At 38.1% G+C, this 19,058-nt stretch overlaps 1 protein-coding gene across 2 annotated transcripts in view; it reads left to right on the forward strand.

Moving 5' to 3' along the window:
* Positions 1–19,058, forward strand: part of COL4A1 (collagen type IV alpha 1 chain) — a 120,394-nt gene that overhangs the window by 71,994 nt on the left and 29,342 nt on the right. The window contains exons 13-28 of one of the 2 annotated variants that reach the window (XM_066313827.1): positions 1,284–1,373; positions 1,967–2,002; positions 2,147–2,206; positions 4,375–4,419; positions 4,640–4,693; positions 5,168–5,209; positions 6,425–6,518; positions 7,202–7,237; positions 9,477–9,641; positions 11,515–11,610; positions 12,772–12,855; positions 13,540–13,610; positions 16,588–16,779; positions 17,564–17,732; positions 18,086–18,178; positions 18,273–18,377. In XM_066313827.1, the coding sequence (XP_066169924.1) occupies positions 1,284–1,373; positions 1,967–2,002; positions 2,147–2,206; positions 4,375–4,419; positions 4,640–4,693; positions 5,168–5,209; positions 6,425–6,518; positions 7,202–7,237; positions 9,477–9,641; positions 11,515–11,610; positions 12,772–12,855; positions 13,540–13,610; positions 16,588–16,779; positions 17,564–17,732; positions 18,086–18,178; positions 18,273–18,377 (1,432 nt within the window). The remainder of the gene's footprint in view (positions 1–1,283; positions 1,374–1,966; positions 2,003–2,146; positions 2,207–4,374; positions 4,420–4,639; positions 4,694–5,167; positions 5,210–6,424; positions 6,519–7,201; positions 7,238–9,476; positions 9,642–11,514; positions 11,611–12,771; positions 12,856–13,539; positions 13,611–16,587; positions 16,780–17,563; positions 17,733–18,085; positions 18,179–18,272; positions 18,378–19,058) is intronic. The other variant, XM_066313828.1, reaches the window with a different exon arrangement.

Below are 19,058 nucleotides of genomic sequence, written 5' to 3' on the forward strand. Positions count from 1 at the left end.
TTTAAAATTAGTTGAGTTCTAAGAGATGAGATTTAATATGCTGTTCAGAATGACTGGAATTAATTGTTGTAGGACTCTATGGCCTGTCTGCCTTATTTTGGTTTGGTAATAAACACATTTGAAGCAGATCTTTCAGTTGTCCTCTTTTATTGCATTTTGACATAACCAGGAATAGATTTCAGAGCACACAGAGAGGTTTATTTTTGAATGAATCTAAGCCAAAAGATGTGCTCCAGGATCCCATTTCTTCTCCAAATCAACATCAAATGGGAGGTAATACATGTCAGCTTTAATCTGTTACCTCTCACTCTAAGAGGTCTTGGCTTAAAAGAGCCTTGAGTTTCTGGGAGCCAAGTACTGCATGCATTCAAGGGCTATTCAGAATGTGTCTGAGCACTTCTCCAGAAGCTTTTCATGAGTGTCATTGACAGAGGACTTTTGGGGGTCTAAGTAAATTATATTACTTAGGTAGGGGTTTTTTTAAAACTAGCACCTTCTTAATAGATTTTCAGTCAATATTCCTAATGGACAGAATTTTTTACAACATGAGACATTGTTGAAATTAATTTGTTATAATGAAATTTATTGAAAAACATTGGAGAAGGTGACGTAGAAGTGTGTGGAGATTTCCTGGACTTCTCAGGTTTGTATTTAGCAAAAGATAAATGGTATCGCTGTATGTTACTGCTTGACAGACATTTATGGAGTCTTTTCAGAGGTGTTTTTCTGGTAAAGATGGAGGGTTTGCACTATAGAAGGAGATGAGGCTCTGACCCTGCATTGGACACATGCTTACCTAAAAGTCATCCACAGTTATCATCTTGAAGTTGGCTTTTATGGACCTCTATAAAGCTTTTGGAGCACTGTAAACTTTGGTACCATTTTCCATTAGCTGTTGACTTTCTGTACCTGACCTCTTTCCTCCTAATTTCCTTCCTCCTAAAGGAGATACTATAAAACTTGGTATTATTGCTGTAATTATTTGGATATGTTTGTGATAGTTGTAGATTATCTATGAGATAGATTAATCAATCTTCACCTTAAGAGTAAATTCAGAGGCCTTTCTTCAGGACAACTCTGTTGGTAACTGGTTATACAGTAGTGAATTCAGTAACCCCTTCTGTAACCCACTGATTTTGCTGAAAAGAAGAATTTTTTAAAAACCCATTTAGCTATGTTTTTAAAAGCAAGTGGTAGTTCTCTTTAATGTTACTGGTCTTAGCCATATTTGATCTCAGTTTCATTCTGTTTTCAATGGAAAATTCTGGATTTGCTATTGACAGGGAGAACAAGGGGTAAGGGGCCCCCCAGGACCCCCAGGACCAGCACCTCATATGAAAGAAAAAGGGAGTGAAATCATAAAGGGAGAAAAGGTGAGATGTTAAATGATTGAACTTCTTGTATTTTTCATTAAAATATAAGCAATAGGAATTAGTAAATAAAAGTGAAACAGGAAAAATAAAATACCAAGACACCTAGAGCAAATTTTTCAAAAATTTCTACCTGTTTTACTTCATGGAGGAATTTTAATTTTCATTCTAGAAGTCTTTCTAAAAAATGTATGATAGATGGTAAATGCACCAATAATTGCATAAATAAGTAAGCAGCAGATAGCTTTCTGAGGAAGGAGGGTTGATAAGGATAGGATATTGTAAAAATATTCTGCAAGTTTGAATTAAGTAGCATATACTCAAATTTTCATATACACATTTGTGAAATCTTAGTGCTGATGAATTTTTCAGTTACTGAATTAAGGAGTCAAAGCAATATATGCTAGCAAAAGAAACTAGCCTAATGGATTCACATTTGATGTTTTTCTAAATTCTCACACATCATACTATTTGGCATAGTTCTTGAAATGTAGGATTAAGTGTGCTTTTGCTGAACTGAAGAATTGTCTACAACCTAAATGAGTAATGGTTATGTTTTTGTTTACTAATTTACATTTTTTTAATAATTTCACTAGGGTGATCCAGGTGAAAAAGGAGAACAGGGAATCCCAGTGAGTATTGAATTCTTTTTTTACTACTATAAAAATTGTAAAGACTCTGATAATGGCACTGAATAGCTTTATACCTATTAAATAAAAGAAAACTTACTTTGCAATTTGGCAGTATTTTTAATCTGGTGAGCATTTATTTTCCAGGGATTGCCAGGTTCGGGTTTCAAAGGAGACAAGGGTGAACCTGGGAGGCCTGGTCCACGTGTAAGTATACTGAATTTTATCAATACCATAATTGCAGTTACTGTATTTTTTCCATTAGCTAATTAAACTTAGTTGCCTTACGAGTTAAACAGCATTTTTTTTAATATTTTAAACAAGAAAGTTTTGCTGTAGGACAGGTGTACAATCAAGGTAGTAGTAACATGCAGTGATATTAATATGTAACATTTCAGATAACTAAAGACATTTACCAGTAGCTTGCAGTGCTGAAGGTGAAGGCAAAACTCCATTAATCCAAACCGAAGAAAGATTAAGCCATTCCAGCATGGAAGATAAAAGCAAAGGAAAAAAACCCACTCTGTAAAAGTGACTTTAGCTAAATGGAACATGTTGAATTTATTTCAAATACTCTCACATGCAATCAACAACATAAGCCTGCTTAGCCTGAAGGTTCAGTTTGCTACAAAGACAAGAATGGAGCAAAAACTTAAGGTGACTGAAATCCTTTTGCTTGCTGGTTTCTAGCCTGGCTGTAGATGCTTGAGGCTGTAAAGTCTGTTACATTTGTGTAATCTGACCTAAATCATAGTCTTGTTCATAGAACTTCTCCATGAGTCATGCTGTATCTTTCATAGCTGAGCAGGTAGCAAAATTGTACTTTCTTCTATATCCAAATGTGTCTAAAGTGTTCTGAGTAATTTTAAATTTTCCAGGGTGTGGGTCTTCATAAACTGTCATATAGATGGCCCAGCACATCTATAGGCACTTGATTTTACTTCAGTCTGAAAAGGAGAAAGAGAAAATCTCCCTTTCTACTATGCTTCAAAGTCAGATATTTTATTAACTTTTCAGTAAAGTTATGTGATGGTATTATCTTTCCTATTATATATGTATTTTTACTCTTATTGCAAGTGAGGGCTTGAAGCTGGAGGAATGGAGACATGTTGGCCTAGAACTTTTTGAGGAAACCAGAACATATGAATTTATCAAAAGTGAAGTTTTCAGTTTCTGCAGAGCTCCCTGAAAAAAGTTTCTAAGATACTTAACATATATATAATTGTTCAGGAAATCATAGCTACTTCCTGAAATTAAGTTAAGTCTTGAAATATGAATGGATGTCACAACCTGATATTCTAGTTTGATGGAACTAAACCATATGATTAATTCTGATCACAGTGTATATTTGAAGGCTCTCTTGACTTTTGCAGATCATAGTTTTAATTAATCATTAAAAATTACTTGTAACCCTTCATTATAAGAGGCCATAGCTGCATATCTCAATGGTGGTGGCCTGTTCATGTTTGTTTTATAATTTTTGCCCTTTGATTGCATTGTTTAAGGCAAAATTTTTTGACCTAAACAGATGGGATTGTTTTTAGACTGAATTACATGCAATGTTACTTGGTGTATTAAGTATCTACATTTCCTTGGGTTTATGGGACAAATTCATATTGCTTATGCTACACATACAATCTAAGCACTGAGACATCAAATGAAAGCCAGCCTCCAGTGGATCAGGCTGCAAGATGATGTCCTAGTCCTTTTATGGTGCAGAGGAAGAGGAAGGGAAAATGCTCAAAAGTAATTTTGTCCATCTAGCTCATTTATCACATAACGCTTGACTATTTCAAGGGAGTCTTGTCCCATCTGTAGGTTAACACAGTGGTCCAATAGTTGTAATTTTACTATGGAGGAGGGAATTTTGACTTCTAGCATATTATCTGCCTTATGATTTGAATTTCAGTGTGAGGGAAGTGGATTTGCCACTACATTACCCCACAGTCTGATACAGGGCCACTCTCCAAGCCTTCTGCTGAAACTGAACCACTAAATATCTATGCATAAATAGATATGCATTCTTGTGAGGTTGTAGAGTGTATATATATACAGAAAGGGATTGTTGTGAAGGAAAAAGATGGATCTGATTCCTGTTTTCTGTGCTGTAGATATATTTTGTCTTGAAGACTCTGTGACAGGGAAATCTATGTTATTTCTGAATCTAGGAATGGATTTGCAGGATTTTATTTAATTTGGTATCTTGGAGGGTGTTGGGTGCTACAAGCATTAGGCATATTAACCATTCGTACCCTCTACCCACTTTGATTAATGCACTGCAATAGTGATAATTTTGTTCAAGTATTCCACCCACTGTATTTAGGAATTACATGTATATGGTTTGTTAAAGCAGAATGGAACTTGGTGTTTTACAGGGAAAGCCTGGAAAAGATGGTGATCCAGGACTGAAAGGAGAACCTGTATGTATTTTACTCAATTTCCAGTATTGTTTCTTATATTCGAAACAGAGAACTGTCTGTGTATTATAGATAGTTGATGTCTTCTAGCCTTCTGAATTGTTTATTTGAAGTTGTTGCTTTCAGTTAACTTGTGACTTCTAAAATTTTTAAACTTTGCTGTTGCTACAGCTAAGATCCACCTATATTTGTCTCTTCTGGTTTCATTGTCTTCTACACACAGGGTTTGCCTGGAGGGTTTGGGAGTCCAGGACGACCTGGGGAGCCTGGCACAAAGGTGAGTAGAAATAGCTTTCGATTCCCTTCACACAGAGTAAGTTAATGGCTTTTGTAGTGTGTTCATTGATTGCATCGAAGCAACGAATGCACATAAAGCAATATTAATTGAATGTTACTAAGCTGTATGTCATCATTCAGAGACTAGGAGAAGTCAAAATGAAGGTAGTGTAGGTATGCCCAGTTTAGATCTCTTATCTGTGTTGATTAATGCAGGCTTTATTTTCACAAGCTCTTTGTCCAGCCAGCATAGGAGTAAGTGCACTTCCCTAAAACCTCCAGTTTCTCTTCAAATAGTGCAAACCAGTACAGGCTTGCAAACTAATTACTGCTGCTGGTTATTATAGCATTCCAGGTACTTACCATGTAGATGTTCTTTGAATCTATATCAAGGTGTTCATTTGTTGAGGAAACCTGATTTTGTTGGCAGAAAAATCTGATCTGCATTTAAACCATAAATTCTATTTTGATTTAGGGTGACAAAGGAGAGCGAGGTTATCCAGGACCTCCAGGAAGAGTAAGTAAAACAATTTTTTTATTTCATTTTAAACTTAAAGTACAATTAATTTAAATTTTGTCAAAGTGCTCCAACAACGAGAAAAGAGATACTGTGTACAGTCTTATCTTGTTCTCTTCAATCATGTCTGTTTTTTGGTTTAATGGAATCAAAAGTTGGGTGCAGTTCTTTAAAGTATGTTTGAAATTTGGGAAAGGAACCCTCAAAGAATATGAATTTCAAGTGTTTTGGACTGTTAATATTATAAGCATTGCTAATCACTACACAGTGTCCAAAAGACAGTTCAAAGGAGTATAAATCTATCAGTTTCACAGCTGTGGTTTAACCCCCGCTGGGAACTAAGCACCAGATAGCTGCTCACTCACTCACTGTCCCCCCTCAATATGGGAGAGGAAGAAGAATTGGAAAAAGATAGAATTCATGAGATAAGAACAAATTATTAATAAAAATAAAGTTACTAATAGTAGTAGTAGTAATAATCATGAAGAAAAGGGAGATAACAAGAAGGGAGATAGGACTAATACCTGAGGAAGACACATCATCACAGGATTTTCCAGGTTCACACTGGGGAGTAATGAACAGTGCAATTGCTCACCACTTGCTGACCAATGTCCAGTGAGGCCCTGAGCAGAAATTGGCCCTTAGACACAAGAAGACGCCAGGGGAGCAATTTATAATTTTTTTAACACTTCAGATAAAAAATGAGGTTAGTCAGGAACAATAGATGATTGGTGGTGCTGCTTTCCAATTATGGGAACAAATAAATTCCCAACATTTGCTAATTTGGTTTGGAAAATTGTAAATACTTCCTGAATATTGTATTGTAAATATTAGCATCCTAAATATTGAGCTTAGATCAATGTTATCAAAAATCGGCAGAATATAGTATTTTAAAATAAAAAGTAATACAAACCAAATGGATCAGTGCTTTTACCATGTTAAGATTTTCTGCCATCATACTTTTTGAGGAAGATGCTATAAAAGCTCTCCACTTAATCTTGCAATTGATAGAAGGCATTTGGGTAGAATAGGAAATACTTATTTTCTCTAGTAATTCCTCAGCATCTACAAGCCTCTCACTTGCTGAAATTGCAAGTGTAATCAAAACTGCCAAAAATTGTCAATAAAACTAAAATGGCTTCTGTAGCATGAGATGAAGGTGGGGGAGATATGATGGCTCAGTTGTATGTTTCTAGTCTTTGTCCTGTGATTTAGATGATAGATGCTGGACCAGTAGATACCTTTGGTGAAAAAGGAGACCCTGGAGTTTCAGGTTTGCCTGGACTGAAAGGTCAAAAAGGAGAAAAAGGTATGTATTTTGTCTTGTCTTTTTAATTGAGTTATACTTTTAGTTTTCTTGCTAAAGAAAATTAAAATTTTGCTGTCTTTGCTCAGGAGCTCTTTATGACAGTGTAATGTTCCAGTTATTTAATTGTTTTAGGCAATTATATTTTGTAGTAGCTTGTAGGACACTTCTGGTTCTCAACATAACTAAGATTGCCTTTCAGTTATAGATGAAAAATTATAAACTGGAATAATTTTTTATGGCAGTTAAATAATTCAGTGTGATTATGTAAGAAGTATTGAAATCAACATGAATATAAGAATGTAATTAGTACAGAGAATCAACAAGAACATAATTAATGCAGAGAATCTTGAGACTGCTTTGTAAAACTCAGTAGCTATTTTTTTATCCTAAGATTCACTTGCATATTTTAAGAAAGTCTTCAGTAAACAGTAAACCAAGCATTTCCCTTCCCATTTTCCCCCATTACAGACCTTAGCTGTTTCCAGAAAAATCACTGAGGAAGCTGGCACACAGCAGGACCTTTTCTCTGAATGTATTTCTTGAATATATATAGGTTATTTAATTTCAAATTTGATTCAGAATGTGAATATGCTTGAAAGTGAATTTCAATTGTATCTCCTAAAAGTTCATTTTCACTGGCATTGCAGAATTCATTGCCTAATTGAAACCTTCTCTTTCTAAAGGCTTTCCTGGTGCACAAGGAATCCCAGGACCTCCAGGTATGAAATTGTGACTACTGTTTTTTTCACATTTGTCATGTGTTGTGTGAACAACCCTGAGGGATAATCTCCTGAGCTGCTTTCAGTTATGGCCTGACTTTCTGAACACCCAGGCACTGACCTCTCCAGGGGTCTAATCATCCCTGCGGACCCTTCCTCTAGATTGCTTTTCTCATGTCCCTGATGTGATCCAGCCTTGTTCTTTCTGTTCTGCTCGGATAACTTTTTGCTGAAATTGAAAATGTAGTACACTCTTGGGTTTTTCTCACTCCAGATTCAGGGGTTGAGAGTCTTTTGCCCTCTGAAGAGCCCCAAGCCCTTTACACAAGAGTAAAGCGGAGTTTTCATGTTCTTGTTTCTCAAGGTTTCTTGTGTTGTTTATTATTTCTTATCTTACAATTTTCTCTGTGCCCGGCCAAGTCCGTTCAGCAGCACAGACATAGGACAACATCCCCCATGGGAGGTCTCTTCCCTCTTATACTAATTATTACATGTCTCTTATTTACAATTACGTACCAATACCTATCACCTATACTAAACAGGTCATCTCTACTCTGACCCAATCTCCTTGAACTACTTTGTGCCACCATCACAGCAGAAGATGGAGAAGAAGAAGAAGAACTCACGGCACCGCCCAAAATTCTCCATCTTGCACCTCATTCGCCTCCATTTTGAGAACCCCAAAAACTACTGAATTTTTCACCCTGTGAAAAGCTAAACTACTCTCTGTCACACCTTTGTGACCTGTAATTCCTCTCTCAGTGTTAGGAGCCTTTCCCATGGACTGAAATCAAAGACAGTGTCTCCCTGGGCTCTGTGCCAGGGTCTCCAAACCTCCTGTAGAGATTTCAGACCCCCCTGGACAGGTCTCAACCGCTCCTGTCTAGGTTTCAAACCCTCTTGCTCGGGTTTGACATCTCAGACATCTCTGCTGAGGTCCCTGACCTCCCAGGGCGACCAAAGGGATGTCCTGGGCTCCAACAGTATGCAGTCAGTCAGAAACAGAGAGTATGACTCCACTGGGCAAGAAGAGTTGTTAAATGTGAATGTGTGTGTGTGCACATGTACCTGAGTGTGTATGTTCATTTGTGGGTCATTGTCTTGCTTTCACTTCTGCTCTGTATGTGTTTTTATGAGTGTAATAAATAAAACAGGGTTTGAAGAAAGAAATAATACTTGATTAAACTCAATCCTGAAGGCTTCCTGCTTTTTTTACAATGTCACTTGGTCTAATAAAAGTTACTTCTTTTGCCTACATCTTCATATCCATGGTAACACTGCTTTTACGTATATAAGTATATTTACATTGTTTGACCTACACCATGATATTTGCCTTTTAAAAATTAGGCAAATCATCTGTGGAGACCCCACACTTAACACATCCTGCGGTGGTACTCCCATTAGCTTCCTTCCTTTCATTTCGTATCTTGGCAGTGAGCTAAATATGAAATTAATGTGAGCCAGGGTCTGATAGTTTCCAGAAATTTTCCACATTTTAGGGACAAGATGCTGTATGCCACAGGCTGTAATGATAGCTCTTATTCTGTAATTACCCTGCAGAAATTGAGCCTTATGTGACTTCCGGATCTTCCTGCAGTGTTGCAGATGACTCAAAATGTTTTAGTGGTCAAGTGTAGTGATGAACTGTGAACTGAAATAAATCATTAAAATATGAAGACCTGTGTGGCTGTACAAATAAATAAAAGGAGGTCTTAACTGGGGTTTTTGGTAGTTGTTTAACAGATTCTCTTTGTTGTCTGTTTTTCACTTATTATTCTTAGAAACCATTTTGGTTTTAGCATTTCTTAAATCTGCTTACATTGTTGAGTACTTGTTTATTGAAGTTTTCAGACATGCCCTCCCTTTCTAGGTGTGTTTTAGATTTAGTTTGTTATGAAGTAAGGAAGTGTGTAAGTTTCTAGATGGAGTAGCTAAGTTAACTTTAGTACAGCCACTATTTACTACACAGCAAAAGTGTGTCCAGCTAAATCTCAGAAAAGTGTTTCATACAGATGAGGTGTGTTTGTCTAGGGACCTAACAGAAGTGAGTTTCTCTCAGCTGTAGTGAGTATACAAACTCAATTTTTTACAAATCACCAATAATTAAAATACAGTCCCTTTTTTCTTTTGCACTAACATTTCTCCATTTCTCTCTAAAACCCTGTGAAATTTAGTAAGTTGATAATGTTGCTGTCTTTTCACCTGTCATTTTTACATGTATGTTTTACTCTGTCCGAAGGTCGACCAATTCCAGACAGGGTAGGATCACCTGGTGTCCCTGGAGAGAGAGGTGAAAAAGGTGAAAAGGGTTCTCCAGGATTCCCTTCACCTGGAATCCCTGGAAGAGATGGTTTCCCGGGTCCCCCTGGGTTGCCTGGCCCACCAGGACCTCCAGGCGTAACAGGTAGGTAAAGCCCTGGGTTGCTTTTCACATTGAAGGCTCATAATGCACATTAGAAAAAGAAAGAAGAGACGAGATTATAAAATCTATTATCAGGATGCACATGTGTCATGGAAGAAACTTACCTGAGTTGTTGATGAACCAACAGTTGCAACCACTGTTGCACAGTGCAGGGAGCCACTTGTTTCCTTACTGGGAAAGGACAAGGATTCTGTGCTAAATAAATACTTAAAAAATTCTACAAAATTCATTGTGAATTGTTAGAATATAACAAAACAATTGATCTTTATTTACATTAATTTGTTCCATGTCCTATTGTGCCAATGTAGTGATATTTGTATATTTTCAATTAAAAAATAGCAGATACTAATACTGTTCTTAGCATAAAAGGTAGCTGTTCAGTGTTAGGATTTACAAGTCTGCAGTACCAGCCTGTGTAACAGATTGAAGAGGTATGAGAACTGCAATTTGAGGTACTAGTTTGCCAGAAGTATTTATTTTAAAATGTAACTATCTTAGAGGAGAATGGGGTCATAGAAAGGCTTGGGTTGGAAGAAATCTTAAAGATCATCTGGTTCCAGCCCCTCAAGTACAGGCAAGGATGCCACCTACTACACCATTTATTTATGGAGTAAATAAAAAGCCAGTAATGATGTGACAAGTATATAAGGACATCAGTAATAATGGTAACAACATTACACACATTTTATTGGACTGTGATAAAGGAATCTTGAAGAGAAAATTGATTTTTCTCTGCAATGAAACAATAACCAAGTACATGTGGAAGTAGTCCATGCTAAATAGTTCCTTACAACTAATGTTTTAACTCTGATAGAAAACTTTTACTATAGGTGATACTGATATTGTGAATTAAATTATCATTTTAACATAAGGAATGATATCCCTATTACAATAGTTAAGGTACTTTAAAGCTATTGAAAGAAATATTATTCTCAGTGGAATTCCTAAACCAATGATACTTTGTTCAAGAACAGGGGAAAATGCCTGGTTGTTGCTGTGTTTGCCAGTGAAGCAGTGCAAAATCCAGCATGTACAATATGGAATTAAATGGCTAAATCTTAAATTTTCCTAAAAATAAGAACAATTCCTATTTTTCATAGAAATTATTGTTGCTACTTATTTCTGCTCTTTCCTCAGATACTTCTTTAGCTTTCATCAAGTGCATATTAGGAAACAATTCTTTTTCATTTAACTTGTTTTCCAAATTTCACGTTAGCATTTTGACTACTGGCTTTGGCCAAAGTGATGTCATATTGGGTCAGATCCTGCATCATACCATCAAACAGAACAAGCACTATTTATATTCTTATATCAAGCCTGATAAATATTCTCATTTTTTACCTATTTCAGATCCTAACATATGAGGTTTGTTGTTTTCAGGAAGCTTGATCTGTGTGAAGAAGTTGAATAGATGTTGACAAGTTGCCCTTACGTAGGAAGTTTCCTAAAATCTTGAAAAAAGAAGTCAGGGTAAAAAAAAAACATTCTTAATGAATTTCTTCAGAACATCAATACTCTCCATTCTCTTCTGGGTCAAAACATCAGGTTTTCACCTGTGATACTTTTCCAAGCCCAAATTTAAAATGAAAATAGATTTTATGTTGAAATTATTTGTAACCTCATTATGGCAAAGCCGGTCTTTTCTCTGTTATTCTCAGGATTTCTTAAGCAGTGTATATGGAATAAAAATACAGAATCCCAGTTAATTTTTTCCAAGTAAGTCCAATAAAGGAGTAAAATGCTATCCTGACTTACCACTTTTCATAGGTAACATTTCAGGTATGATATAAATGCAACCCTATAATGGAAATTTGTACTCGTCAAAACAATATTCTTTATTGCAATTTCATTTCAGATGGAATTGATCAATGCCAGCAGGGAGAACCTGGTGCACCAGGTAGTCCTGGACTTCCAGGAAGAGATGGATTTCCAGGAGAGATGGGAGAGAAAGGTAATAATATTTTAAAGTGATCGTATTCTAATGGTTATTAGCCTGGAGCTTGGTTATGTAAAGAAGCTGAGCAAATTAGACTGGATCCAGGGAAAGTTTACTTAAAGTTAGTTAAATAGTTCATGGATATAGAAGATGTTTCTTTACTCTCTGGTGAGTAAACAAGGATTTTGTGTATTGAATACTGATGTGTGAATAATATAAGGATATTGTGTATTGAATAATATTATGTATTGTGTGATTGCTGGGAATCTTGCTGGGAAGTGATAAAGGATGGCCCAGGGCTGCAAGAGGAGCAGAAAGGGTTTGGTATAGCCCTATACAGTGTAAATTGAGCTGTGCAAGGCGATTCAGGGCAATTCTGAGATGCAGATTCAGAGAGGGGCAGAGAAGTTGAGAATGAAAATGATTTATAAATCACTGCCATGAGTATAATTAAAGATAAAATTTTTACACCTAAAAACAACCTTAGGTTGGACATTAGGAAGAATCCCTTTACAGAAGGGATGATTGGGCATTGGAATGGGCTGCCCAGGGAGATGATGGAGCCACCCTCCCTGGAGGTGTTCAAGAAAAGACAGGATGTGGCACTGAATATCAAAGTCTATTGGTGTGGTGGTGTTTGGTCATAGGTTGGACTCAGTGATGGCAAAGGTCTTTTCTGAGCTGAGATTCTGTAAATAGGAGAGTCAGCCACATGTTTTAGCAGCATTGACTAAATGAACATTTAAAAAAAAGAGCTGCACTTGTTTATGTGGTGGTTGCTCCTTTCTTATTTCATTTTGTTTACTGCTGTTTTGAAAAATTACGACTATAAAAGTCGTCCTTTTTCTGCTTTAATAGTTTTATTTTGTCTATACCCATTGAATATTTCTTTTCTTCTTTTTGATCCTCTTCAACCTGGTCCCCTTTAATCATTCTCTTAAATATTAACCCTAGGATAAGACTTAAGTTGATTTTCATGCCATTGCTTTAAAAATTTTAAAGAATTTTGAACATCAACTTGCTGATATTTTCTTCTTGAAACATGAAATTAGAAGTAGCAATTTATTTAAATATTAAATTTGACCTGAATTTGACATTTGACCTGAATCTGCCTGCTTGCAATTGTCTTGAATCTTTTTGTTGTTATTCACGTGCTATGTTGTTTTCTTTTTTCAGGTGACAAAGGTGAAGCCTGTGCCTTGTGTGATAAAGTAGGACCTCCTGGACTTCCAGGACCACAAGGGCCACCAGGTCCAGCAGGTAAAAACTCCTTAATTACCCAAGAATGGGTTATGTAGGCTAAATTCTAAAAAATGCAGCATACATAATAAAATTAACTACATTTTGTCCCACTAATCAAATTGTTTGTGAAATTAATAAAAGAACTAAAGAAAGGAGGGTGGCATAGTCCTATTTTTGGCTTGATTCCAAATTTCCAATACAATCAACCAGAATTACCAGGGAAGCATAAACTGGCCACAATGAAGGGTCTTTGCAAATTGTGGCCCAAATATTTTCACAGTGAGAAATAATGGGAACCATTTGCCTATGTGCCCAGGCTTGACAGTGACCTATACAATATTTTTCCAATTGCAGACCTAAATTCTGTGGCCCAAAAAAAAACAACCCCATTTTTCCTACCATGTGAGAGAAGTGCCACATGCTAAAAATTATGTTATACCTAATATTTGTTGGTTACATTGGTTACATGAACTGGTAAATTCATTCCTAAGTCAAATGAATCATCAGCTTCCAAGTTTATGAATGCTGGGATGTAACACAAGTGCGTGAATCAAGACAGCTTCACTGACATTAGCAGCATTATGCTGGTATTACTGGGAATGGAATGAGGCACCTTAAAAGGGATCACAGAGAATTCACATACAATGAGCTGTTTGTAAAAGCACTTACTAAAGTAAGCCATATTTTTGTCTCTCTGAAAAGGTTTTCCAGGACAGGCAGGTTTCAAGGGTGACAGAGGCTTACCTGGACTTGATGGCCTTCCGGGGGTACCTGTAAGTAATGCCTTGCCAAATACTGCCTGTCCTGCTAGGCATGTGATGAAAAAACGTGATGATCAGTGTATCAGTGTGGCTGTGTAACAATCACACAAATTTAATTTATTTGTGTCTGTTTAAAATCAAACAAATAGAACAAACCCAAAACAGTGCACTGATATGATAAAATTAGGGTTAACTACGCCTAATAATAGAAAGTAGGAAGAAGTGGATTTGAACTGTAAGAGCTAAAAAAGAGATCTCAGATACTTGGTTATATTTCTGAGTTTATTCATCATAAGAACTCAGCAGGACAAATGACCTTCTGCCTGAGCAAGCTAAGCAGTGGAGCTGGGTAAAGAGTAGGATTTCTCAGGAAACAGATGCAGGTATTCCCTGACCTTCTTGTGAATTGAGTGCATTGAGTGCTCTGCTGTAGAGTACAAATACATTGAGAGACAGACAGTGCCATCTAGTGTAGTGTAAGCAACCTAGTGGTAGGATGCAGCACGCTGTGCCAGTTTTGCTGAATTTTGAATCACAGAATAAGAGAAAATGCTGAGTTGGAAGGAGCTCGTCAGAAACATCAAGTCCAACTCCTGGTCCTGTGAAGAACATCCCAAACATCACACCATGTGCCTGAAAGAGTTGCCCAAATTCATCTTGAACTCTGTCAGGCTGTTGTTGTAACCACTTCCCTGGGGAGCCTTTTCCTATATCTAACTGAAACCTGCTCTGACTCAGCTTCATGGTGTTTCCTCAAGTCCTGTCACTGTTCAAAAGAGTGAAGAGATCAGTGCCTGGCCCTCCTCAACCCCTCATGGGGAAGCTGTAACTGCAATGAGGTCTCCCCTCAGTCTCCTCTCCAGGCTGAACAGAACGAGTGACATCAGTCATTCCTCATAAGGCTTCCCCTGCAGACTCTTCACATCCTCATGGTCTTCCTCTGGATGCTTCTCAATAGTTTAATGTCTTTTTTATGTTGTGGCACCACAAACAGTATTAAAGGTGAGGCCACCCCAGTGCAGAGCAGAGCAGGACAATCCCCTCTCTTGCCCTGCTGGCCATGCTGGGCCTGATGTCCCCAGGACAGGGTTGGCTCTCCTGGCTGCCAGGGCACTGCTGGCTCATGTTCAACTTGTCATCAGCCAGGACCCCCAGGTCCCTTTCCATGGCACTGCTCTGCAGCCTCTCCTTCTCTGGTTTATCCACCCATGCCAGGTGCAGAATCTGGCACTTGCTCTTGCGCTGGTGATTGCCCATCTCTTTGATTTGTTGAGGTATCTCTGCAGGGCCTTTCTGCCATCAAGGGAGCTGACAGCTCCTCCGAATTTATTGTCAGTGGCAAACTTAGTATTCCATTCATTCAGGATGTTAATGAAGATTTTGGCAGGTGTCTGCAGTATGTTCTGTAAAATACAATTAGTAAACAGGAAAGTTAAATACTTCTGAAGAAATAAAGGAAAGCTGTGAGAGTGGGTAGCAGCCTAATAAGAATACTTGTAAATTGTGTTGGGCAGCACAACATGACTCTCCAGAGTAAGGCCAGAAGCAGAGGAGCTGTAAGTGTAACACTTGTCTAAAATGTGGCACAAATGACTTCTAGATGAGCAGTGTATTACCACAACTACATTTGATCTTGTCAGAGTCCATTTAAGTGTCCCTATGGACACTTTGAGGTTTGCTCTGAAAACCTACTTCAGCATACATACTCCTGTAGCATAACGTGGGTTTTGATACCATTCCTAGTGTGAGTAGACTGCGTCTTCCCAGACCTTTTCTCCCCAAAGCTGCCTGTTTCCTTATAGCTGATCCTTTCTAGCAATGTAACTTCTCCGTGACATTCCTGTGCACTGGCTTTATCACACACCAGGGTTGTGCGAGCTCCCTCTTGTCACCAGAGGTGAGAGAGAGGTACCTTCAGAAGTAAAAAAACACACACCACTTGTATGAATTCATTACTCAAGGAATCTGTTTCTCTCCCTAAAACAAAGCTGTGCTGCCTGAATTCAGCCAATTAAAGTTGACTAAGATGAATTTTTTATCTATTGCCACCACAATAAATTGCATTACCCAGTGGCTGTATGTACTATTATATCAATGGGATCCATGAAAGAAACAGTGAGAAAAAAGTAAAAGACATTCTAATGTGTTTTTTTGTTGTCTGGCATTTGTTCTTGGCACCTGTTTTGCCACACCTTTATATTTTACTTTTATTGCCTCATAAGTGCTGTTCACGTCTTTATTCAGACAAGGATTGGCTGCTGTTCTGAGTGCTATTAAGCTTGTTTTGCTCCACAAAGTTCAGCCAGGTGGTGATCCAGCATATAATTTAACTTGGAAAAACTACACAGAGGCTAGCCTTGCAAGCTGACATTGCTTACAGCCATGCCAGAGCATCAGAGTCTGATTCACAATACTCCAAGGCTAATGAAAAGATTACCTACCACTGTCCATGTTCTGGTTCAGGTTGAAGTAGGAGGGCACACTGAACTGTATGTAGTGGACATTGCCCATGAAGTTTGTGTTTTACTACCCTAATGAGTAGCTCTGAGACTGTTCCCATAAGAAAAATTCATTCAAGTACTAGAAAATATTTAGGGGAAAAATGGAAATTATGGAAATCCTGTTGGTATACCACTAGGTAGTTAATTTTTTTCCAGAAGAGGCTACAAAACTACTTTCTGAGCATATGCATAGTATTCTGATATTACCAGCTGACTGTGTCAGCTGTTCAAATTTGATGAATATTAATAATGGAAGGAACACAGGTATTCACATCCACTGATTGTCACGAATAAATTACCCAAGGGAGAAGCCTTCTGCTTCCCAGACTGCTGTATCTTGGAAAATACTCTCATTTGACTTGCCCAGTAAATGACTTGGTGGTTCCATTATTTGAATTTTAACTTCAGTTTCTGGAGGTTTGCTTTCTTTCATATCAGTTGAAGGGTTTGTAGGGTAACTGATGACATCTGGATTTTTGTAATTTCAGGGACCCCCTGGCACTCCAGGGCTTATGGGCAGCCCTGGACCGAAAGGAGAACCTGGAGATTTTACTTATGATGCTATCCTGAAAGGTGAAAAGGGAGATCCTGGTTTCCCAGGACAACCAGGCATTCCTGGAAGAGAAGGAAGACCAGGGAAAGATGGATTTCCAGGTCCCCAAGGTCCAAAAGGAGTAGCGGTATGTTTGTTTCTTTATGTTTACATATTGTCATACTGAGTGTTATGTTTACTTACTGTGCTGTACATTCTGTCTTTCAGATTAGAATTCACATGCTTTTGTGCCCTATACATGCTTTATGTTTATTGGCCTCTTTCATTTCTCTATATTTATTCCTTACCTTGACTAGTACATTCTTCCTCAGAAGATTATTCTATTTTCACTGGAAGGGAACGTGTGAGGAAGTGAGGAAGACAGTTCTTCAACAACAGACTGTTTTAGAGCTAGGTTTTTCAGACCACTTCTTTTACATGTCCTGCAAATAAGTGATCTGACTCAAATGCTTTCAGCATGGCTTGGTACTTTCAGGACTATAGAGAAAGTGTTTGGACATGGACAGTAGTTTTATTCCTTTCTGCCTTTGTACAGCTTGATAGCGAGATCTAGTGTGAAGTCTGTTCTAGCACATTTCTCTTCTTGTGGAAACAAATGCTTCAAAATCTTGCACTGATAGAGTTTAGCTGATGTGGATATGGGGCTGAATGTGGAGCTCACCTCTGCTCCCAGATCCTCTACTGGAAACATGGCCCACATGTTACAGTTAGCTGCACTGCTAGATGGGATTTCCATGTGCTGTTCCACATGGAACCTAGTTCTGTTGCATTGAACTCAATAGAAAAAAATCACACTTTCTTCAATGTTACGGATACCTGTGCTAAATCCCAGTTGCAAAATATTCGTAGAGAATGATGTGTTCTTTCTTGCCCACCAGGCAAGAAATACACTTATACTTTCCAAAAATTAGGGTACAGCTGGTTTGAAAGGAGAGCGTGGTCCCCCTGGCCAGCCTGGATTCCCTGGAGTGCGTGGTGAAAGGGGTTTTCCTGGCCCTCCTGGGATAGGTGCTGCAGGATTACCTGGTGAAAAAGGAGACAGAGGCTTTGCTGGGACCCCAGGTGTACCAGGACTTCCAGGTAAGGCTATAATGTTTTTTAAAAAATACATAAAAATTTTAAAATTGTGCCCTTTAAATGGCACAGCCTAGAGGATCATCAGAATTTAAGCATGAAAGTAGAAGACTTTCTAATTTAAATCAGTGTTCACTTTCAGCAGTATAATTGCAAAATTTTAAGGGCAGTTTTCTTGAAGAATTTGCTAGGCAAAATGAGACAGTTTAGGTTCATCCTAGTTTTTCATGAATCTTCTACCAAAAAAACCCTCTTAACAAGTCAATTGTAATGGTATGGATGAACTAAAAATGCTATCAAGGTAGAACTCCCTTTTTATTCATCAGTTCCTGTACTCTAATATAACTTTACATTTACAGGAGCAAAGGGGGAAGCAGGACGAACTATATCGCTCCCTGGACCTCCTGGGGCAGATGGCCTTCCTGGGCCACCTGGTTTCCCTGGACCTCAAGGTACAGCAGTCTGTTAATCTTTTATCATCAGGATGGTTCTGTTCCTCAGAAGTTAGCCTTTGTGTTAACATTTGTCTTGTTTTTATTTGCAAAGGTGACAAAGGGAATCCTGGGCTCCCAGGCAGACCTGGCCTGCCAGGAGAAAAAGGTGCTGTTGGGCAGCCAGGTATAGGGTTCCCTGGACCTCCAGGTCCCAAAGGTAAGATAAAGCTTAAAAATATATCTAACAGAGCTGGTGTAATTGGAGTATGGATGGAAGCCTCCACTGTCATCCAGCCACAGCTGCATGGGATTTGGGAGGTGAAGCAGAAGAAGTTCCCTTGCAAAAGTCAACCAGCACCACAGTGAACATTTTTTTGATATAGTTCAGCTGCACACTTGCTGCACACTTGCTTTGTGTAGTGCAGTGGAGCACCTACAGACAATGTCACAACTACTGCTAGAATAGAAAGTGATAGAGTACAGCATCTTACATTGCAGCAGCTGAAGTTACTGAGATGAGATGGCCTTTCTGAGAGATGAAAAACACTGTGTAGTTGGTCAAAATAATATGCTGTCATAACTATAAAGGCTGTGGGCCAGAGCCTATAGCTCTGCTGGGTTGCAGACAGCTGAGAGTGGCTTGATTAGAATTCCAGCTTACTCAACATGAGTATAGTCTTCCCTCCATGGTGATTGTCAGGGTATGCAAGTAGCTTAGAGGGAGTCTAAATTTTTGGATTATTTGAAGATGTATTTCACTGTACCACTGCTCATTTAGAACTAGATGACTGAACTTTCAGCAGCCTGACTTCACTGAAGTCTTTGTTATTGTTTCTTATGATTCCACACACCAATGAGCTGGGATGGTCAGAAATTTAATAAGGAGAAAGGGCATATT

This window comes from Sylvia atricapilla, chromosome 2 (assembly GCF_009819655.1).
Source record: "Sylvia atricapilla isolate bSylAtr1 chromosome 2, bSylAtr1.pri, whole genome shotgun sequence".
NCBI classification, from domain to species: Eukaryota; Metazoa; Chordata; class Aves; order Passeriformes; family Sylviidae; genus Sylvia; species Sylvia atricapilla.